At 41.2% G+C, this 23,650-nt stretch overlaps 1 protein-coding gene across 2 annotated transcripts in view; it reads left to right on the top strand.

Annotated features, from left to right (window-relative positions):
* Window positions 1–23,650, top strand: part of HECW2 (HECT, C2 and WW domain containing E3 ubiquitin protein ligase 2) — a 128,744-nt gene that overhangs the window by 66,447 nt on the left and 38,647 nt on the right. For both annotated transcript variants that reach the window (XM_030453895.1, XM_030453896.1), the window contains 8 exons: window positions 774–881; window positions 9,577–9,671; window positions 12,279–12,354; window positions 14,132–14,301; window positions 16,644–16,786; window positions 19,351–19,451; window positions 19,839–21,179; window positions 22,497–22,592. In XM_030453895.1, the coding sequence (XP_030309755.1) occupies window positions 774–881; window positions 9,577–9,671; window positions 12,279–12,354; window positions 14,132–14,301; window positions 16,644–16,786; window positions 19,351–19,451; window positions 19,839–21,179; window positions 22,497–22,592 (2,130 nt within the window). The remainder of the gene's footprint in view (window positions 1–773; window positions 882–9,576; window positions 9,672–12,278; window positions 12,355–14,131; window positions 14,302–16,643; window positions 16,787–19,350; window positions 19,452–19,838; window positions 21,180–22,496; window positions 22,593–23,650) is intronic.

Here is a 23,650-nt window from a genome sequence, read left to right as displayed (position 1 = left end):
GCAGCATTCTGGCTGCCTCAATCCAGGCTTCAGACCTGTGTTCCTAACTGTTGAAATAAAGACCTTAGCCTGGAAAGGACAATTCTGGTATTGCCAGGCTTATCTGGAGATGCTTTTTACTTCTTCGTTCTCCTCTTTTCAGTTTGTTTGGCTGAATCTCTCATTTGAATCTTTGGGTTACTAAGTGGCAGTTCTGCCCTTTGAGCCTCAAACTCAGCTTCACTGATAGGGAATAATGCTGTGAGTGTCAGGAATTTCAAAGTGTCAGATTTTTGTGTGTGTGTGTATAAAATATTCTATTTTCTAACACAGGATATATTTAAAACTGAAGTTAATTTTGATGTCTCCAGATTCCCCCACTTTGGGAAGCTTTAAGTCTCAGCTCCATGAGGCACTGAGACATGTCATATAAAAAATAATATTAGAAGGGTGACTGTGATTGGATGATTCAATTCCATACTTCTTTGCTAGGGAATTAATGCTAGGCTTTAATATCACAGAGCAGGACCACTGTGAAACAGTCAGCTGTACACTCCATCAGCATCTCTGTTGACTTTGGGAAGCTGTGGAATTGGTCTAATACAAACTGTAAAACAGAAGCCATTTACCCTTGGCCAGTTAAGGTTGGTGTTTTTTTTTTTTTAAAAAAAGCCATTATTTTTTTAAAAACACATTGTTTTTTGTATCCTGGCCTCTTGAAATGGAAAACCAAGAAAGCTACTCTTGTGAATGCTACTTGAAAATGGTTTTTTTGTTTCTTTTTTTTCTTTCAGATGAGAACTCCCCAGCCAATTTCTGGGATTCCAAGAACCGGGGAGTAACTGGCACACAAAAGGGACAAATTGTCTGGAGAATCGAACCTGGCCCCTATTTCATGGAGTGTGAGTACCTGTTTATTCAGTGCATGTCCAAGGAACAGAATGTCTTAGTGTCAAAGCAAGTTACTTGACATCCATTCTGAAGAAGCTGATGGTATTGCTGGAAGAGGCAGCATTTTCCAGTGTGTTTGCTGGACACTATAAAAATGAGAGCTGAGCTCAGGTGAATGTTCTTGTTCTAGGCATGTTCTTAGCTTGCTTCAGTTCAAAGGATGAAGAAGTTTTATTGTGCCAATGTCATGCAGTATATATCCATTGAGAGTGGAATTCCCTTGGGGAACTCCCCAAGGAGTTGCAAATTTCAGCTGGACAAACATTAATAGAAAAGTTAATAAGTTAGTAGTGCTTGGTAATGATTGTTAGGGTGAAGGTTTAGATTTCTCTTTAGGAAGTGACCAGTGTCTTTAGCCTCCTGACCAGTTGCATCAGGATTTCTCAGCTGAAGTTTTGTTGTGCTGGAAAATCCAGTAGGCAGTTTTGAAAAGTTGAATCTCAGTGTGGCTGCAGAAAAAAGGCTTTGGTTGAACTTGGTGGTGAGTATTCGTAGCCAAGCTTCAAGTTGGAGAGTTATGCCACTCCCTTCAGCATCCAGGTATTTCTAGAAACTTAAGCCACTCTGCTGTGTGCTTTAAAAATATATATTAGTAGTAATATTAGTTTTATTAATTAATTTTGTGGGTTTTTTTTTTCTTTTTGTTGGAAAGGAGTGATCTTCCCATCTAAATATATGGTCCCCTAAGGAAACTGATGTCCCAATCCTTGTGTCTGAGCTTGCTGGAACCTCTGAGATGCCAGTGGCACTCAGTCACAAAATATATGTGAACTCCTCTCCTAGCTTTTTAGCCTCACAGCAATGAATCTTCCTTCATAAATTTAAACAAAGAAACCATAACAAAAACACCCCATCTCCCACTCTTTTACTTCACTGCACACTGCAGTGCTGCTAAATGTAGATCTTGGCAGAAAAGTTTCCTCTGATTAACTGATACAACATCAATACATGTGTTTCAAGAGGTTTTGTATACCCTGTACTAGAAATAATTCTTAAAATTTGTCATTTCTAGAACTCATCACTGGATCTTGCCAAGTTGGCCTAACCAAAAAAAAAAAAAAAAAAAAAAAAGGAAAAAGCAAGCTTTAATAGGATAAAATTAAATTTAGTTTCAGGAGCTCATTACAGGAAAAATCATTGAAGTGAAGATGAAGCTCAAGAAAATAATAAAAGATAATTATCTTTCATGGTGCCAAAGACAGTGGCATATTAAAGCAGATTAAAATATATGTTAGAAAACCTCACTGCCTCATCTTTCTTCTAGATACCTCTTCCACCAGTATTGTTGCCAATACAAGCACTTTGACTGGAGGATGTTTGTATCTATTAGCTGGTAATGTGTTGCTTCCCAGTGTATGGAGATCAGGCTCTTGAACAATTATTTTGAGTTCACAGTGAGTAACACAGGCTAATGCCTCAAGAAAGAGTAGTTTGCACTTCACATCAACTGCAGCTGACTTGTCAATTCACTGCACATTGCAACCAACTGTGCCAACCATGGAAATGAATTTATCTCCCCTGTTAGTTGCTTTTTCCTGCTGTGGTGCTGATAGAATTTGTACTTTGTGTATCTGTGTGTAATGTCATAGCAAGAAGGGGAGGCAAATGGAGTGGCTACCAGCCCCAGTAAGTATGTGCTTGGTTAGTGAAGGGAAAGTATCTCTGATGCTTTATTCTTCCATGGTTTTCAAAATCTTGGAAAGAATTCTACAGTCCTTGTGATCAGAAGTATCTTTGCTCAGAGACAATGATGATGCTTGTGAAGAGTTACACTGAATAATGCCAGGAATCCTTTAGGGTGGGCAGTCAAAACTGGCCTGAAGTTTTCTGTCTTTTTGGCATGAAAAGGAATGGAAGTTACTGATGCTGAAAGAGGAGTTGAGATGAGTCAGTGTGCATGTGTATCCCAAAGACTTTGGTTGTGTTTTTTCCTGGCTTGAGGACATTACATATCTTTTCAGCAATAATGTAACATCTGTGTTACAAGGTACAGAGAATGGGAATGATAGCAAGCCAGCTGCAAACAGATCTCATGCAGAAGGAATATTTCCATTTTAATTTCATTAGTGCTTATCAGCTGGATTGGGCCTCAGATTCTTTCTGCAACTGGCAGATTTGTAGCTTTTAAGAAAAACATCTTACTCCTTAATTTGTGAAGTTGTTTCTCTAGGGGCTTAGTTGTGATCTTAGTAGTTGTTCCACTGAGATCTGTGAAATTTATGCTTATCTTTAAAGGTAGGTCTTGGATAAGCATTTTTCTGAATTTCTCATTACTGTGTATCTGCAGTCCTGTAACTCAATTTTCCAGTTTTCTGTTTGTTCCTCTCTCAAACCCTCCCTGTGGATTCAGCAGCTCCCAGTTCTCAGGCAGGTAACACGTAAAAGCATAGTTTGCCAGCTGCTCTATTCAGATCAAGCAAACTGCAGAAAGAAGGGCAAGGAGACTCTCGTCATCTCTGTGCTAAAAACAGACATTAATTCCCCCCAAAGCATCCAAAATTAGCAAAGAAAAAAAGGATGATCAAAGAAAACTCTCACTTGCTTTAGTCAGAAATCAACACACTCAAAAGAAAGACTCTACCCTGAGAGGGGAGAATCAAAAGAATCAACAGTGAAATAATGAGAAATTAATGTAATCTCCTCCAGAAATACAGCAACGTTTGAGGTGAGGGGCTGAGGAAGGAGAGGAGGGGAGAGTATGCAGAGGAGAAAGTAAATACTTAAAAGTATGAAGTCCAGCTCACTATCAGGACCAGCTCTTGTCCTTAAGCTCCAGACCAAGTGAGTGGCTCTGATCTGCAGAGCCAAGCAGCACAGAGACAGCTGCTCCTCTTTCTTTTCCCTGGGGAGGGAGCACAGGTGCCATGTAAGCATGAAGAGGAGCTCTGTCATTTTTGAGATGGAAGAAGGTGAAGCTGAGCACCAGGGTGCTCCGGATGGTTTTTTCTTACTCAAGTAGTAGAGGTGGCTTTGAGACACCCTGCTCTGAGGCTGGCTGCAGTGTGGGGGAAGGAAAACAATGACTTGCTAGACAGCTCCCTCAAGTTGTTTGCTGTGTAAACTACAGAAGGATTGCTAAATGTGGCCACAGGTCTACAATCAGTTTTCACCCTTCTCCTGCAAAAGGCAACAGCAAGTTCCAGGAGGATTTAGCACAACAAGTGGCAATAGTGTGAAGGTGCAACACAGATTAGTGCTTTCATGTTTGCTGTGGTCACCTGGTAGTTAGCATGACATCAGACTGTGCTTAGGTCCTTAAAGATGTCAGCACCTTTACTCTCTGCTCCAGGAGAGGCTGCACTTGCCCCAGGAGTGATTTTGGAAGTCATGGTGTTTCTCAGGGTGTAGCAATCTGTGAGACTGGAATAGCAGAGGCCCCCACTGAGGCATGGTGGTGGAACAGAGGTGCTGGTAATGCTTAGGAAGATTAGGAAGATGGAGTGGAATGATCCAGGGAAAGGCAGGTAATAGAAAAAGGCAGTGCAAGGAAGGTGGAGTTAAATGAAGAGTGGTTGCTAAAAGCTGCTGGTCATCTATAAACTGTGGCTTCTAACTCAGTTTTCTGCAGTGTGCTGAAAGACCATGTTCTGGAGGTGCTGTGGGTGGGATGTGCTTGTCCACACACCAGCTCACTGGTGCTTATGTAGCTCCAGATGCAGAAGTTTAGAAGCTGCAGATGTTTTAGTAAATGAAGCAGACCAGGGGCTGTTTTCTGCTGCTGGGAGCAAGTGACACAGCGTGGCTTGAGCCCGTGCAGCCAACCCTTCCCTGTCTCTTTTTTTGGGCCTTTATTTATGAGTTATAGTCTTGCTCCCATGAGGTTTAATTACATTATCCAGGAGAACCACCTTCACCTACTTCAGTGGAATGACTTTGTTATTATTTATAACCCTTGATGTCATTGTCATTATTGTGAACAGAACAGAAATACTTGGGTTTGCATCTATTTTCTTGAGCTATGCTGTGGCTCTGTGTCTTGAGGAGTGGCAGCTGTTGGGATTCATCCAGGGACTGCCAGTCTTGTCAGATCAATCATTTCCAAACCCCCCTCGAGATGTTTGTGGTTAAATGATTCCAGGTGCCACTCTCTGACACTCTGTGCTGTCTCTCTGCTCCTTCAAACTTTGGGTTTGAGTAGACTATGAGATAGAGTCAAAAACCTGTGGTGATTCCTCTGTTGGCATTACACTGGGGTCATGTCACAAGTTGAGGTTTTGTGTGGAGGTCTGTGTGTTCAATCCCTTTTTCCAGGAAATTAAAGGGTTTGCAAAAATGGTGTGAAAATAGAGACTGAAGCCTTTGTGCTTTGTGGCTGCAGAGCTCCCTTTTGTGTTAGAAAAGCTAATATATATATATACATATACATATATATATTGAAGGGGAAAAAAATCAGTTTAATAATTGAACTTCATGGGCTTTTAGCTTTTAAGGGTTGCTGTAGCAGAGTTGTTATTACAAGAGGTAGGAACACAGTTGAGTATTTTCAGTGGTTTTGACCAAAATGGTCAATGTTAGTGAATGTTCTGTGAACATAATTCATTACTTGTACCCATTCTTTATGCTTTTTTGACCATTTAAATGAAATTCTATAAAGGTCATGGTTTTCTCACATGGAATTGTTCTGAGTCTGGAACATTTGCCTCCCTCTGTCAGTGGTCTGTCTGGGGACTCAGGATTATTGTCCTACTCTATTTATAAACACATTCACTGGGTTAGAAATACTTACATTATTCTTCTGCTATTTATATCTAACAGCTATTTTTGAGTATCACAAATAACTGAAACAGGCTCAGGTCCTGCATTTTTTACAATTGTGGCAGGCCTTGTTGACTTCCTTAAGGGCATAATAGCCCCAGTGTTTGGTTTTAAATGTTAGTTTATGATTAAATGCTTTACCAAACTGGAATGTAGTGGGCAATGCTTGTGCCTAAATGAGAAAGTCTCAGAGGAAGAGCAGAGTGAGTGAGGCTGATAGGGATGGGTAGGCTCTGATATCTGGACAAACTTTTGTCCAAGTAGATTCCTTTGCAGCAGTTTAGATGAAGAGAGACCACTGGGACATCAACAGTTTCTGTTCTTGATCCTAGTTTATATATCAGGCTTTCTGTAAGTCTGCTTAAGTCACTTTCCAGGTGCTTAATTTTATTTTTTTTTAAGTCATTCCTTCTAGAAAATAAATTCTCTGCTGTACCTGCTGAGGGAGATGGCAAGTGCCTGGAGCCAGCCAGCTTTGGCCCTTGCTTTCTGCCTCTGTTTGCTATGCTATACTATTCCCAGGAAGAAATAATGGAAAATGTACATCATTAAAGTGATTCAGAGACTGGAATGCTAAGTGTCCAAACAACTAGGTGGTTGTGTTCACTGAACTGACACTCTAAGGAAGAGAATCTCAATGATTCCACCTCCAATAGAGGTGTTTTATCTGACCAGGGTCTATCTGGAGCAGACTCCTCACAGCCAACACATTTGTTTTCTTCAATTCCCAGTCTCCTGGAAAAAAAGCATTCTTCTATAATCATGTTCACATGTTCATGTGTTCTGAGTTTGTGTTCTGAGTATCTTTCTATTCTAAAGCAATTTTTTGATGGGCAAAGTTGAAGTATTAAAGGCAGTTAAAATGGGGGTGTTCAAGGAATCAGCAGTGATTTAAAAGCAGGCTATTATGTGATGTAAGCTGATCTCTATTCTTGAAGAGGCAGGAGTGTTTGGTCCATAGAGGGAAGTACAGCACTGTAATTTCATGCAGGAATTCTTTTGAAATTCAAATATCAGTGTCTGAATCCTAAGAACCTTTGTGAATTCCAACACTTTTATGTAATAGACCTGAGCTATAAAGCTAGGGTTATGAAATAACAGATGTTGGCTTTTAAAGAAGGGGATTGTGGTTTTACAGAGTGTAAAAGATCAATTTACATATATATAACTTTTTATATGACTGCAGTGATCACTTTGAAAGAACCACAGATACTCCAATTCCATTTTTGTCATATTATTAAATGAGGAAGGAATTTCTTGTGGTCTGTGTGATGTCTGGAGGAATGTCAATGGTAATGGGGCATGTGTATTATCAAGGCCACAGAGCTAGGTACACTCAATTTTTATTTTTTTTCCCCCCATAAGTGAAAGTCCTTTTTGTTCTGAAATATCACATTTTTCTTTTACAAGACAGCAAGTAGTCCTGTGGTCAGCTACAGATGTCTTTCCTCTGCTGGATTTACTGCTGCTAATTTAAAAGATCAGATACAAAGCTAGCTAATTAGCTGGTTGGAGGAAGAACTAGTAGGAAAGAAAGAAGTTTTTTCCCTTAGGGAAATAGATGATAACAAGGCAACAGAGGCAGTGAAAGAAACAGGCAAAATTCTGTAGGTGACACTTGCTGTTGAGCAGGTTTGTGCTATGGAACAGTTCAAGGGAAATCTGTGTTATACAGTGTTGAACTCAACTCTCCAAATCTGAAAGTCCTGTTTGCAGATAATTGAGCTGTTTCTGAAGAGCTCTGGCTATTTATTGGGCCTCATTTACAGGTAGTAGGCTGAGACCTGTTGTGTCCTATTTTCAATATATCTGGAGCTCAGGAATCCATCAAGAAAAACAATATTATAATCAACATTTTTTCTGATAACACAGCACAAGAAATATCAAAGAATCTGGATCCTCACTTGTTTTGAACTGAGAGAGTTATATTGGAGATTTCTTCTAAGTATTTACTGCAGTTTCTAGCTTTATTAGCCACACACCCACCCCCCAAAACAAACAAACAAACAAAAAAACCCACAAAAAACAAAGAAACCCACCTAGCTGTCTCTGGTCTTACAAAGAGTTTGTATTCTTGCTATGTGCAAGATCCAGTCTTGCAAACCTCTATCCACTTGGGCAGTGTCTGCCTGCTTGTGATGGGCAGCTCATTTTACAATTTAATGCTGAATTTCAAGCACAGCTTCTTTTGTAGTAATCCCTTGGACAAAATGCTAACAGCAGCTCTGCTGTTCCTGTGTGCAGTGCTGGATAAAGCCCAAAGCAAAAGCTTCTCTTGGGAAGTGGGAGAAAAAGTCCCCACATCGAGTTTTTAAGGGTGCTGCTTTTTCTAATTATTTATTAGAAATTAGTCTGGAAGATTACATTTGTGGGGTTTTTTTAGTTTATATGAAAGAGATGATCAGCTCTGGTTTGGGAATCATTGCTTCCTTCTATCACCAGCCAAACACAGATATTGAAAAGTACTGTATGCTTGTAGAAATCACTGCCTTTCAGCCTTCCAGGGAATGTATAAGTAGGTGTAGTGAGAATATACATCAAATTTCTGTCCTCTTAGAGCAGTGGTGGACTCAGCAACCCTGGAGGTATTTAATGGATGTGGGGACCTGGTCCTTAGGGACATGGTTCAGTGAGGAGTTTATGGTGTTGATCAAAGGTTGGACTGCATGGTCTTCCAACCAAAGACATTTTGTGATTCTGTGAAAGTTGAGCAGTGTAGATAGAAAGGAGAAATCTTGGTGAAAAATAGTTGATAATCTTAGCATGCTTTCATGTAGTCACAGCACATTCCCTGTGTGATTAACAGATGCTCAAGACTTGAGTCCTGGTTACTTCATGTCTGTATTTTCCTGTGTGGAGAGTCCAGCACCTGGTGTAAATCCTGCCAGCTTTCCCAAAGTCCAGTTTTACAGGAGCTAGAAATTCCTGTGTGTCTCTTGGGATACAAATATTGTCAACAGAATTGCTCTGGTTAGGAAGAACCTGCAAGTCTTGACCCATAATTTTTAGGTCTGACATTAGGAATCCTGTTTGCAGTTTGAATGTTGCTATGAAGCTTGTGGTAAGTAGAAGATGTTTTGACTGTGTGTGAACTCAGCTGTGAGGAGGAGGAAGTGGGCCCAGCAGCTTCTCCACCTCCTAAGTCCCCAGAGGCTCTGTCAGCCAGACATTTGCCTTTAAAGGGCAGTTCTGAGGTGCTTCCTCTTTGTTCTGGGTGGAAGATAGTAAATAAACACTGACCTGTAACTGCAGCAAATGTAATAAATACAGAAATAATCCTTTGGGGCTGAGCAGGCTTGCAGGGGGGATTTCCAGTCCCTCTGAGTGGGGCTAAATGAGTGTTTTATCTCACAGGAATGGCATTCCTCAGCCTTTGAGGTTCTGTGTGTCTCAGAACCCCTGCAGAAAGCTGCGGTTTTGTACCCTGGAACAAGGGACATGGTTAAATAAAGTCAGAGGAACTGAACTGCCAAAACTTTCATGTCCATCCCCTGAACTGGCTGCTGTAATTTCTGTCAATCCCTGGCCATTTCTGTACCCCAGAAGTAAATCCTCATCAACCTCACACAGAAGAGTTATCCCAAGGGAGAAGGCAAAACATAGAGACAGCACATCCAGCCAACCAACCAAAAAGCACCATTTTTGCTGAAAACTCTGTTCAGTCCCTCTTTGACACAGGTTTCCAGTTTTCTACAGGTTGAGAAAAAAATGTATTCCAGTGAGGCTTGCTGTGTGCTTTTACAACAAAGACATGTCAGGAAAATGCCCAGACTTGGGCTCTGTAAACAGAAGTGAACTGTGACTCCCTGGGTGCCTGTGTCCTTTTATCTCTTGCATAGGGTTGGCCATGAAGGATTTGGTGTGATTTTTTTTTTTTTTTTTCTTTTCCAGCTGAAATAAAGATCTGTTTTAAATACTACCATGGTGTTAGTGGAGCCCTCCGAGCTACTACTCCATGTATCACTGTGAAAAACCCTGCTGTGATGGTAAGTTTAGTCCATTTGTTTATGGTATTTTTATAATATTAACTATCAGACAACCTCATTGATGTGTTTCCAAGTTTTACCATCAACTGCAATTTTTCAGAAAAGGTTGTATTGCTTTACAAAAATCTTTTAAAACTGGGAAACTGCATGTCAGATCTGACTATCAATGGGATCATTTTGCAGCAGGCAGATGAACTCCTGAGATTTTGCAGAAACAAAAGTGTTACAGGTAATGGGTTTGACAGCCACCATCTTTTCTGTCAAATTAAAAACTACAGGCTGAAAGTTAGGCTTTGAACAAAGAAGGAAATGTATCTCAAATTAACCCTTAAGATGGGCTCTGTTCTACACTGTATTGTTATTGAGAAGCAGAATGATTCTGTTGGATGGAGAAACCATTTGAACTCGTGTTTTGAGATTCCTTGTGCAAAAAACCATCTGGGCTTCTGTCTTTTGAGTTTGCATTTGTTTACTTGGGACCTACCTGAATCCTGTCTTTCAGAGTCATTGGTCAATCTTATGGGGTTACCTGGCTCTCAGTATTTAAATATCTGTAAGGTGGCACAAAGGCCTGGGTGTTCTACAGGATTCACACCCCTGCTAGAAGGTGTGATTTTGTATAAACATTTTAGTTTGCACCAACAGTGCAGACTTCCAGTAATGGTGAGCTGTTATTTTCCCTGATGAGGATGTTATATGACAGCTCAGATGAGATTTCCTGAAAATACCACACTGGGGTAGTTAGATTTAGCATACCTGTTACTGTATTTATATACCTGACAGTGTTTTCATGATTTGGGTGTTGAGCTTAAGCAGTCTGTGGCTCCTTCTTTTGGCACTGCTTGTGTCTGTTGCTACAGAAGTGCTGTTTGTGGAAGTGGGAAGAGAGTCACAGCATGCCAGCTGTCTTTTTTTTTTTTAAGCTGCACTAAGCTACCTGCTTCCTCAGATCATTCTGGGGGTTTGCATTACATGGTTTGGTGGGAGACACCTTTCTGGTTCTCCTCAGCTTGCTGGCACATGGCACCAGGCATTCCAAGCCTCCTTATTTTTGGGCTGGACAGCATCCTGCTGTGTTTATTGGAAGCAGTGGGGATGCAAGGGCTGACCCAGCAGTGCATTGCAGCAAGTGAGGTGGTTTGTAATTCCAAAATCCCAGGGAATCTGTTTGCAGATAAGGGCTGGGATTAACCCATTGCTTTTGATAAGCTCCCAGTTTGGCACGTCCAGATAAAGTCACTGGTGTCATGGTGTCATGCTGGGAGGGACAGGGATGCTCCCAAGCTCTCTGCTGAGAAACAACTTCCCCTGAGGAGAGGGGATGCATCATGAAGGCAGCAGTGAGGGAAGGGAACAGGTTGGGGGGTGCATGATGTTTGGTGTCACGGGGTGTCCCTTCCCAAAGTTGCTGGGGCCCGTGGGGACGTCAGGCATGGACAGCTTCATGGTCTCTTCACCACTTTGTTTGACTGCTTGTGATGTGTGAAGGGTCAGAGTTTTGCCATGGGAGAAACCCCATGGGTTTGCTAAGCCTGATGAGATTCCATTGTGCTTGCTGAGCATCATGGGAAGTATTTGGAAGCTGGTGATATTAAACAACTAAAAGCAGTATAAAAAGGAATGATTATGGGTTAATGTGAAGTGAGTTCCTTGTGGCTATCACTGCCCAAGAAACCATTTATCCAATCCAGTAACTTCAAGCAACTTTTCAGCTGCTCCAGACTGCTTTACATACATCATCTGCACACACAGGTGTGTGAGGTTTTGTTCAGTTTTCTTTAGCCTTTAGTAGAGCAGATGACTTCCTGCTCTATCACCAGCCCAGTTTGGCTGAAGCTTTTTCACCAGGCTGTGTCACTTCTGCCTGGAGAACTGTTTGCCTTTAAAGCTGGCTCCACTGGTGGTTTGTGTGAGAAATCATTCAGCTGGATTCATGTCTCTGTCTTGAAAGACCAATTCTTCTGCTGGTTTAAAGAGCTAGCCCTTCAGAAGGCATTAGTACATGAGAAATGTTTCAGTCTGAAGTAGTGCTTTATCAGATGAGGGATTGCAGTAGAAACCAAGACTGCAAATCTGTGAAGGATAAGCTTTTAGACCACGTTCATGTTTAGATATCTGATGCACTTTAAAAAGGAGCTTGTGTTCCTAGACCTGAAGGCTTTTGTTACTCTCTCTTTGATCTCTTTGCTTTTTTTGCTGCACAGTAATTATTTGTGGAAAGTGACAAAAGTTACACATGCTGTCACTGGCCAGCTGGGTGCTTTGGTATGTATTACCAATCCATACTGCTGATTTTATTTTACAGAAAGGAAACCTGTAAGGGAATACAGTCTCCCTTTCTCTGATTAATAGTTATCTGCACTTGTGTTAGTCTATAGGTGTTCTGTTTGGAAGATTCCAAGTTCTGGTGTATTAGCAGTGTGTGGCATAAATAATATAGGTATTTTCCTAGAAATAAATGCTGTAGCTTTGCCTGTCCCTGGTAATAAGCAGTAGTTGGCCACATTCTTCCCCTGCATACTACCTTACAGTTGCAATATTATCCTGAAGCATATACAAAGCAGATGAAAACTTAGGTGGTATATTTCATTTTTCTCTCCTCCTCAGATGGGAGTAGAAGGCACAGAGGAAGGTGCTTCTGGAGCCCAGCACTCTAGGAAGTTAGTCAGCTTTACTCTCTCAGGTAAGAAACAACACTACTCTCTGCTTTACAAATTACTGTAAAAAAAATTACTTTTGAAAATAACATCAAAGTGTAGAACACTTTTTTTCATTAGGCTCTGTAGGAGCACACTCTAGTGGCTTGAAAGATGTAATTTCTTTAGAACTGTTCCTTGAAAGCAAGCCAGAATTGTGAATCTCCAGGAGTGAAAGAAATGGATTTGTTGGATCCCAGCATGAAAAATTTGGAGAAATTTCCACTTTGCACAAGGGGCAGTTCCTCCCAGATTGAAGAGTGGAAAACTTAGCCTCTAAATAAAATGCAAGCTGGTTCCATCACTTCGAAGTATTGAAAAAAGCAGTGGTTGCATGTGGTGGTTTAAAAAGGGGAAAAAATATCTTTCCTTGGAACAGAGCTAAACTACAGCAAAAAAGGTTTTGGGGTACAGTCTACCTGCTGCCCCTGTTTTGATTAGCACTTTATTCCCTGGGGTTTCTTGTGTAAGACTAAAGCATAATCAGCTTGCCCAAAGACAGAAAAAAATCTGCTTCTGAATCTTGAAGATCTGACAGTGAAAACATTTAGAGATTGTGGAGACAGAACAGGAAAAAAAACAATTTTGGAAATGGTCTTTCAGCAGATCTCTGGGATAGAGCTGTTAGGTTACCTCAACTCACTTACTATAAAAAGAATTGTTTTGTGAAATCTGAAAAAACTGTTGTGTTTAATAGAAGATTGTGTCTCAGACCAAAGTTAATTTTGAAAGGTGTATTGGCTGATAAGTCTATAATGTATTTAGAAGAACATTTTTTGGTTGCTTAGTTGCATATTTAAAGTTGTTGCTTTTAATGGCAATTCCCCATTACTTCACAGAATTTCAAATGTGTGGCTGAATTTTGAACATGGGTAGAATTTTTCTAATTTTCTTTACTGAGTCCAGAGTCATGGCATTTCATTTTAATGCAGTGAATTTTGCCCACCTTGGATAAACTTATATTAGTATAAACTTATATCTAAGTATTTATGTGCCAGATGCATTAGGGTCATGAAGACTGCATGCAAACATATTGGAGTACCTAATGGGGAAGCCACAAAACTCTTGCACTTCAGCAAACCTAAACCTTTTACAGTTACATTTAGAATCCAATATTATATTAAAAATATAAAAAACCCCAAAACTTCTTGTTGAACTTTAAGTTGTTGTGTATAAGAATATGCACCTGAGGATATTATAATTTTTTTTGGCAAGTCACAAGGGCGACAGCAGTGAGGTTTCCCTAGAGGGAAAGAAGCATTTCCAGAAGAATGCCTCCTTTTATATGAAAACTTTAATAATGAGTATTTAAAGTTATGTTTATCAAAGTGTCTCAACTTTGGGAAAGTGTCTCTTCACTGCATTACCTCCCATACATTTTTTGTCTTAGTCCCCTAACCTTAAGCAGAAGCAGGGCAAGTACAAGATAATATTTAGGGGTTTTTGGAGGGAGTTTGGAGGGAGGGGTTTTTCTTTTTAAGATTGCAAATACCTTACATACTGAGGAAAAATTTTGTAGGTGAGTTACAAGTTCATTCTTTTTGTTTTGCATATGAATGGAGGCTACAATTAAATGAGGATGTCCAGAACTTCTTATGTTCTCTTGAGTAAACACTTACTGCTTCAACTGTCTTCTGTACCATGGGTCCAGTTAATGTAGGAGTAACTTTGAGTTCCTGGGCAGTATTTGAGGAATGCTGTACTTTGTGAGCTAGCTTTTACTTACTCAGTGCCTTTTTCCTTCCTTCTTGGTTCACTTTATAGATATTAGAGCAGTTGGACTTAAAAAAGGCATGTTCTTCAACCCTGATCCTTACCTAAAGATGTCCATTCAGCCAGGCAAGAAAAGTACATTTCCTACATTTGCTCATCATGGTCAGGAGAGAAGGTCGACTATCATCAGTAACACCACTAATCCTGTTTGGCACAGAGAGGTAAAGTATCCCTTCTGAGAGCTGATGCAGTGTTCCAGGCTTGTATTTTCTCTTTATGCATGAGTCCCTGCTCTCTGAAGGCTGTGAGCTTATTTTGTTGCTTGTTATTTAGACTGACACAGAAATTGTGGTAATTTTAGGAACCCTGTGGTTGGATAGAAACAGCTATCATCTGCATATTTAGGCTGCACTGCTGTGAGGTTTTCATTCCCTCCTCTGCTAACAAGAGTTGCTCTTGCTCGACAGCCCCCCAGATTTCTTGAAATTGCAAAATGAAGTTAATGAAAATGGATTAGAGGTTGGGAAAAGGTACAATCTGTTGAAGAAAAGGTACAATAAGTGAGAATTTATGCTCGGCGATTGCATCAGCTGCTCATTTGGAACTGATATTCTCATTGTGCATAGCAGGCAGCAAGCTTTCAGTTTTGGCAGGCAGAGGGGATGCTCTGCAGTGCAGCACTGCTATAAGAAGGTGCCATGCACCACAGGGTGCCATGGCTGCATCACTCTGCAAGGGGAAAAAAAAAACCAAAACAACAGTTTGGCAGGAACCAGTTTTCCAGATGTGTTTATAGAGGGTAAGCTCTGCAGGTCTCTGAGAAGGACTTCAGTCTCACAACTTTCTTGGAGTACAGAAGAGCCAGGCTCTGCTTTTGGACAGAAATGTTTCTCTGGGAAAATACATAAGTCCATAACTCTTTCAGGACCAGTGAGCAGTGTTCTGGATCTGTGCCTGTTTTTTGATGAGCAGATGCCTGTACTGTGTTTGATGAATGTTGATGTGGTCTGCAGGAAGACTGGGAAATTGAGTGGGCTTTGGAAAATGTTCCCACAAATCATAATCAAACCAAACAAGCAGTAAAGCAGAACAGCAGGGCCAGTATTGCTACTGCTCTGGGGTGCCTGGTTGTGGGAAAGACTACAGATGTGTGAAAGCCTTAAAATCTTGGAAAAACAAATCTTAAAAAAATCAAGAGTTTTAATCTTTAAGTTGATTCTTATCTTTGTGTCTGTCCATCCTTCTGCCCCGTAGATTGAAAGAAAATCTACTCTTATTTTGCCCCTTTTCCCTCCTCCAATTGTCCTTGGTTTTGAAACGTCTGAGAAAAGTGCCAGTGTTCACTGGTGCAAGCACTGTAGCAGCTTGCTTTAACTTAACTGCTAAATCTTCCCTGTAGCAATGCTCTGATGACAGCAGCTGCTCATCCCATTGCATAGATGCTGTCCTGGGGGTGCAGAATTGGTCCTGTTTTACATCTAATCCTTTCTGCTAAATAACTTGCAATTCTATAGCAAACTGAGTGACAAATTTTTAGGTTCTGTTTAAGAGGTCTCAGAGGTCTCAAAGGTGACAGGCAGTAAAAGTGTGAGCAGATGACCTCAGCTTCTCTGAGTAGGTTGCACCATGCTTGTTGTTTGTTTGAAATACCTTAAAACCCAGAGGATAAAGAAAAATCTTGGATTCCTAAGCTTGATTTTCTAAGGGAATTTGTTACATGTCTGTGTGTGTCTCATATGTTTGCCCTGTGCCACTTTTGCTTCAGGCAGATTTAACAGAACAGCCCAGATCTCCAGGATGAAGTATTCATAAACTGCATGAGATTTGATGCTGGGCTGAAGAGAGTAACTGCTGTCATAGTGCTCCCTTGTAGAGAAAGGTGCAAGAGTGATCTTAGCAGACATCTAGAAATCTTTTCTAAGTTACCACTGTGTTGTTCAAAGGCCCTGAGTGCAGCAAAAGGTTCTGTTGGAGCTTGTTTGTGAGATGATTTGTGAACTCTGGGGCAACAGTCTATAGCAAGTTCTCTTCTTTGAGTTATGGTGCTCCTGAAAATACTTCATACACGTTGCCCTTTTGATTTCCTGTCATGCATACAAAAAAAAATGAGTGCACTGCATGATGTTAGAAGGAAAGTTTACTAATGAGAGCCTTGAGTGGGAGCCTTTCCTCCTTCCTCCTCCATTGGCCTGGCTACTTTTCTGTAACCTGCTGGGGTACAGCAAGTGTTCCTTCTCTTTTTTCTTTCCACTATCCAAACTGAAGCAAGCATTAGGATACACTGCTTTCACCTTTCTGACTTAGGCCATGAAACTGCTTCTATCCAGTGCCATTTCTTACTGAGCAGTTATTTTCAAGGAGCAGTGAAAGGGTGTGGGTTTCCTTTTGGGGCTAGGTACAAAACCAGAGTGCTTAGCAAGTGATGTTGACATGATTTTGCAATACAGAACCTGCTGGCATCACTCATTGCTTTTGGAGTTCACTGCACACTAGTAGTAATTATCTACCTGCTTCCTGAGTAAAAGTGTATTGATATAGTGTCAAATATGTTCTTTCCTTCCAGAAATATTCTTTTGTTGCACTTCTAACAGATGTCCTGGAAATTGAGGTTAAAGATAAATTTGCCAAAAGCCGTCCCATCATCAAGCGCTTCCTCGGGAAGTTGACCATCCCAGTTCAGAGGCTACTGGAGAGGCATGCAATTGGGTAAATTAATCCACTCTTAATGCTGCCTTCTGTTGCTCAGGGAGACTCAGCACCTAGGATACTGGTGCAGAGTGGTCTTTCTGGCTGGAGAAACCAGGCACTATCACCATACTACATGATTGAGTGCAAATTGTTCATAAGAGTTAAATTTTCTTATCTCACTTCTTCTAGAGTTCAGGTATTTCTAATTGTCAGCTCAGAACTCAGACTTCAAAAGACCTCAGGATGAGGCCCATGAGGAATGAGAGTGAAATAAAATGTGTGCATTGTTCCATGGAAATATCAGGGCATGGCAGTATCACCACTCGTCTGCACAAAAGGCAGGTTGAAACACCTGGCCTCCTTTTTCACAGATACTCTCATCAAAGTAACAAGTTGCACAAATGGAGAAAATAAAATTCAACTTGAAAACAGTTTTCAGCTTTAAATTTCCAAGGTGGTGGTTACACTAAAGTCAGAATAAAATTGTAAGAGTAGCTTAAAATTTTGGTGATGTCTTCTTCTACAGAATTTATTTTTAAAAAATAAACCTTGCCCAGTTTTTAATGTAGTGATATACAAGAGCAATTCAGGTGTATATACAATCTAACTTTTCTATTAAATGCTTCATCTTTGTGTTTCAACAAATAAAAAGTTGAGCAAGCAGCTTTTTTCTAATAAATTTGCACACTGCTAAGTGCTCAAAAACAGCACTGTGGTTCGGACTGGTCACAAAACCTAGTTCAGGGTGTTCACTTCCATGCTAAACCTCAAAATGTGTTTGTGCCTGAGGATTTCTAGTGCTATGTAGCCTCTAAATTACCCATTTGCTGTGTTGATCAGTTTTTGTCTGGGATTTTTCAAGCAGTGTTCTGGAAGGCATTTCCTGTTTTCTTCTCTGTACTTCAGTTCTGTATATTTGATATATCAAATTTTTGTAGGAAAGGAAGGACTGTATAGTAAGATATGTAGCAAAAATATAGGTAAGTGTTCAGTGTGGTTTTGCCATGGTGCTGTTAGAAGTGACATTAAATCAGTCTTACAAACGTTTTTCCTCTTCAACTGTAATTTAGTTGTCCTTTCACAGGTTTTGTGTGCCAATCAGTCCTGTTTCTTTTTCCTAAACTTTCTAAAGTTTTGCCAGAAGCTTGGCAAAGGAAAGGAGTGGTTAATACAGAGGTGAAGTAGAAATGTGCCAAACATACAATCAGCTGCTGATTCTGTTTTATACTGCAAGGAAGGCAAATATCTTCACTTTCTTTTTCATTTTGGTGATGTCAAGGGCAGTTAAAATTCTTGACTGAGTTAACACATGAGCTTGAAAAACTACATGAACAAAGTCCAAGGGCTTACAGTACTCTCTCTCTCTGTGCTAATGATCAGTAATGATCAGCTCTCCCCTGTGTTAATGATCAGTATTAATGAATTAATAAAAAGGTTAAATCCAGAACCAGCTGTTTGATGGTTGGAACTAAAATTCTGCCTGGCTTTTAGCTGCCGGCATAGCTCACAAGTTTGTGGGATAAAATGGCCAAATGGCTTTAGGTTTCATGGAAAATATGATAAATGAGCATGAGAGTCATCTACTATTGATTCAGCTGAATACAGAGCAGACATTATTCATGCCATGGCTTTGGCTGATCTCGAGTGGCCTGGTGCCAATATAAAATTTATATAAAAACTGGAAATCCCAAGTGACAATCTTCTGAGGACACTCCAAGCCTGGCTGAGAATTGTAATTGGAGGACAGAGTGATGAATCTGTGACAGATCCTGGAGACACTGCTAGAAGAATTGGATGTACTGTGGCCTGTAGAGCAACACGGGCAGACTGCTTTGCCTCGTGTTGTTCACTCAGGACTTGTTCTGCTAAAAAGTTCATTTTTGGACACAAGCTGCTGTAGCTTATTTCAGTCTGCCAGCTTATTTCAGATTGGTTCAGTCTGTCACTCACACTGCAGTTGAGCTACTCCCATTCTGGGAGTTCTGGCTGTGCCTAACAAGGATGTATAACCTAGGATATGCTCCTAAGTCTCCATCTGACACAGGTACTTAATCAAATCTGAGTCCCACTGAATTCAGTAACCCTTAAGAATGTATTTGAAGTTAAATCCAAAGACCAGTAGCTTTCCTGAGTAGGAATGTGGAAGTGTTTGATTGAGAACTAAAACGTGAAGCACCTATCTGTGAATTTTGCATGTAGTAAAAACCACAAGAGGGCAGAAGGCTTTAAAAATTGAAAGGTTTTTGTGTCCGTTGGAGGAAGGATGAGTTTAGGGAATGAAAATCCTTCACAATTTGATTTCTTTAGGACTTAAGAGATTTAGGGTTAGGGTTAGCATAAGAATTGATGGGGCAATATTGCTGGATTTGGAAATGATCAAAAGTAGTTTGTTAGCCTGTTTTATCTATTAACTAAAAGTATTTTACCCCTTTGTTGTTTGTGCTTTTCCATACAAGGCAGAGTGTGTGGCTGATTTTAAGATTTGAATAGATTTTATTCTGGCATGCTTTTACCTGATAAGAGCTTCTGATACAAAATATCCAGTTTAAATGTAAAAAACCCCAATATCTTTGGTTTTGCAGAGACCAAGTTCTCAGCTATAATCTTGGCAGGAGGCTCCCAGCTGATCATGTGAGTGGGTATCTCCAATTCAAAGTGGAAATCACATCATCTGTTCATGAAGGTGAGAATCTGTCAGTGAGCTGGCTCTCCAGATAGTTCTATGAAGAGAGTTCTCAATATTTCTATTTCTAGTATTTTCTGCAATAATTTGCTTTCACAATTGTGCACAGTGCTTCTATAATAGATTTTTCTGTAGGGACTGGGTGTGACAAGTACCTGGGCTGGGCCTAAACCACAACTGGAATAGGCTTACACAGAGAAAATTCTGCAGTTGCTCTTGTAACACTGTAAAATGTTGTTTTAATTTTATTTTCTTCCCTCAGTTGTCTTAACTGAAAGAAGCAAGCATCTTGAAAGATGGGTGCTTTTATATCACTTCTGGGTGCAGACAAAGCAGAATGAGCTGTGTTGCTGCACTGTGATTCACATCCAGTCTGTCTCCCTGCAGATGCTTCTCCAGAGACAGTCGGCACTTTGCTGGGAGTCAACTCTGTCAATGGAGACTTGGGGAGCCCCTCTGATGATGAGGACGTGCCCACGGGACACCACGATACCTCCACGGTGTGTTCCAACGGCCCAGTCCTCGAGGATTCTTCTGGAGAAGCAATCCTCAGGCACCCTTTAAGGACTAGTACCACTCTGGAAACGGACCAGGATGAGCTGACCTCCGGTGCTTCGAGATCATCACCTCCCAGAGGTCGCCAGGACTCACTCAATGATTATCTGGATGCAATAGAACACAATAACCATCCCAGGCCTGGGACCTCTGCCTGTGCTGAGCGGCCACGCGGGGCCTCCCCAAAACTGAGGAGCAGCTTTCCCACTGACACGAGGCTTAATGCTATGCTTCACATTGACTCAGATGAGGAGGAGCATGAGCTGCATCAAGACCTGGGGTTTCCGTCTTCCTTGGAGGACGATGGTGGTTTAGTCATGCTTAATGGTGCTACAAGAAATGCTGAAAGAAACGATGCCAGTTCCTCATCAGATCAGGTAAGGCCGGGGCCTGCAGAGAATGAAAACCTTTCAGCCTCTGAGGCTCCTTTGCCATCAGCTGATGACCAGCAAGAGGCTCTCCCAGAGCTTCCACCGTCCCAGGAAGCTGAAAGCCTGCAAGGCTCTCCCAGCCAAGCACCAGCAGACCAGGCTGGCAGCGAGTCCTGTGCAACCCAGGAGGCAGAGCAGGCTCCCAGCAGCACGGACGCCGGAGCTGCTGAGGCCTCTGCTGGCAGCAGGAGGGGTGCAAGCGAAACAGAATCCATCGACCAAGGGTCTGAACCTTCTCAGATGTCCTCAGAAACCGAGCAGAGCGACCCTGCGCGCACTGAAAGCGTCAGCGAGGCGAGTACCCGGCCGGAGGGCGAGAGCGACGCCGAGGGGGCTGACAGCTCCTGCAACGAAAGTACCACCGTGCGCAGGGCCTCGGTGGAGAGGAGGTGTTCTTCTTCTGAAAGCCCCGGGCTCCCGGAGGCTCCAGCCTTTCCTTCCCAGGAGGAGGAAGAGGAGGAGGAGGGAGCCTGCGCCGGCGACACGGCAAGAGCCGAGGCGGCCGCTGAAGGGCGGGATTCTGCGGGGGCTTCTGGTTCCCTACCTGCGGTCCAGTTGCCTCCGGAGGAAGGGCAGGAGGCTGAGGGAGGGGAGCTGCAGGACCCAGAGGAGGCAGAAGAAGTCTGGCAGAGAAGAAGCCTGCAGGCAGCAGCTGCCAACAGCCAGTCTCTGGAGGAGGAAACTGAGGGAGCCCAAGCAGCCTGTGAGGGTGCCACTGCACAGCTCGAAGGAGCTACTGGAGGTAATAACTGCAGGAGGCACTTCCTCGAGTGACCTTTCTGCAGCCAGTAAAAAAGTATTAAAAAAACCTAAATTTTGAAAATTAATATCCGAGAATAAAGATCTGCCCCTCTCGATTTCATGGTCTTTCAAGATTTTATTTTTCCTGTGTTCCTTTGACACTCATTCCCTTCTTCAAGAGACTCTTGGGGTTTTTGATTTAACAAAAAATCAAAAGTGAAATAGCCAAGGCATGTTTGTTATGAAACTGAATATATATTTTAATTCTTGAGAGAGTAAGGAGGAGGGTGAAGAGGAGGAAAGAATTACACAATATTACCCTGCTTGCTAACCAAAATGGTAATGGGGTGGAAAGTAATCCCAAAAGTATGAAATGCAAACAGGAATTTATATTTGGTTCTTCTCTTTGGTGTGTTAGTAGGAGTAAGAGTATAGATGCATATCTTAGCATTAAAACATGAGGATAATCCAGAGAAAGGGGTGGGGAGGGGGAAGAATAATTTATAATTGACACTTCAGGCTGTTTATCTTCCCTTTCCCACTCCCTTATCTGTGTAGACACATCCTAGCACAGCTGGAACCCTGGGATGTGTTTCTCAAGTGAACAGCATGGAGCTTCCCCAGGTGTAAAATTGTTTAAACAGTTGAGAATTTCATGTCTCACTGAAGTAGAAATCGTCCCCTAACAGATTGTTTCCAAGCATATTTCACAGTGGATAATCCATTCAGTTTCTTCTGAAGTGGTTCTGTCAAATGGGTGCAATCCAACTGGATTTCTGAATGGGTCTTTTTCATAACATTTCAGAAGTTTGGGGATCTATTAATTTCTTCTCTTTCCAAACAACTCTCTGCTTTGGAGAGAATAATTTTGGTATTTATTTAAAAATACTGTTAATATGTTCTTTTACATAATTCTGTAGACATTTGGGACTCTGTTCCTGGGGGTCAGGCTGCCCTGTGTTCTGCACATCAGCATAGCTGTAGGTTTCTATGGTGGCCATGTGGAGCTTTGTCCTTTTCCCTTGCTGGGATATGACTCTGGCACACGCTGTTGTTTCTGTGCCCTGGATTCTGCTGGTCACAGGTGGATGTGGCACATCCAGAAGAGGTGACATTTTCAGAGCCAGGACTGCAGCCTGTGCCAGAGGAACCACTTGGGCAGAACCAGAGGTGTAACTTGTTTTGCCCCAGAAAACAGCTGAAAAAATTTAATACTAAGGTCCTGCAGAAGCTTTAGCATGTCCTGCTCACTTCAGGAGCAGCTCTAGGGCTTTCTGACAATGACTGAAAAACTAAACTGTGGGCCTTTTCATTCCAGGTTCTCAAGCCAATGGCCATCAGCCCTTGAGGTCTCTGCCCTCGGTACGTCAGGATGTTAGCCGGTACCAGAGAGTGGATGAGGCTCTACCACCAAGTGAGGTTCTTCCTACTTTTATTGGGGAATAGGCTGCCTGGATTCTTATTACATTTCTTTTTTAAATGTGAGAACTGCAAATGAACAGCTGAGAAGTTGAAGGTGAAGAGTGGTGATGATTAAGTCTAGTGCTCTGAGTACTTCTTCTGTGGTGATGATGCACAAAGGCATATGGGAATATGTCCCATCTTTAATCTCTGCAGATTATGAGGAAGGTGTCTGTGTTTTCCTTGCATTTTTTGATTAAAATATATTTAGATACCATTAGATGAGCCTAAGCTGACAGATAAATTACACTTTCTCTAATGCATTTGAAAAATATACTGCTTACAATTGCAGGACTGATTCATCCACAGTACAGTGGTTTATACATAGGTTGATTTTTGTGTTTTGGAAGCAAACTCTACACTACAATAACTACTTGGAAAAACTATTGGAATATTAGTGGAAAAGGTTTGGCTGTATGGTAGACTAGTGCTAGTTTCTGACACAGTCATGCATGGGCACATGTTTACACATCACCTGTTTACAAGCAAAGCTAAATTCAGTCTTTATGTAGATCATTCATTTTCTATTGTGAATAAAATCTTAAATATTAATTTTTGCCTCTCCAAAGCTTTGCTTTCAGATATGTATATTTTAACAATGAAAAGTTAGATAAAATATTTAGAACACAATCTTGATTTATGAGCTGTGATGTCAGAACTGGACGTATAATCACCTCAAGAAAAAAACTCAACTTTACACAGTGGTTTAGGGTTTGACATGTAAGCAGAATAATTAATTCACAAATTTAAACTGCTGTGTTGCCTTGTTTAATTTTGTTTTCCCCCAATGAACAATTCTGTCCTTTCTGGAATACTTCCAGGAAGTATTTGTTTTGGTTTGTTTACAAGCTCTGGTTAAAATTTTTGTATATTTTTATTTCATCAGAAGATACTACTTTTTTTTATATTTGGACCTTTGCACAGAAGCATCTGTTTCAATAACTTTTTTCTTTTTAAAAAATGGAACCGTTTTTCAGAGAATGTTGGAATGTTTCAGTTTTCTTTTTTGAG

The sequence above is a fragment of the Calypte anna genome, chromosome 7 (assembly GCF_003957555.1).
Source record: "Calypte anna isolate BGI_N300 chromosome 7, bCalAnn1_v1.p, whole genome shotgun sequence".
Taxonomy (NCBI): domain Eukaryota; kingdom Metazoa; phylum Chordata; class Aves; order Apodiformes; family Trochilidae; genus Calypte; species Calypte anna.
Note: the sequence above shows the minus strand (reverse complement) of the source record. Positions and strands in the feature narration are given on the sequence as shown.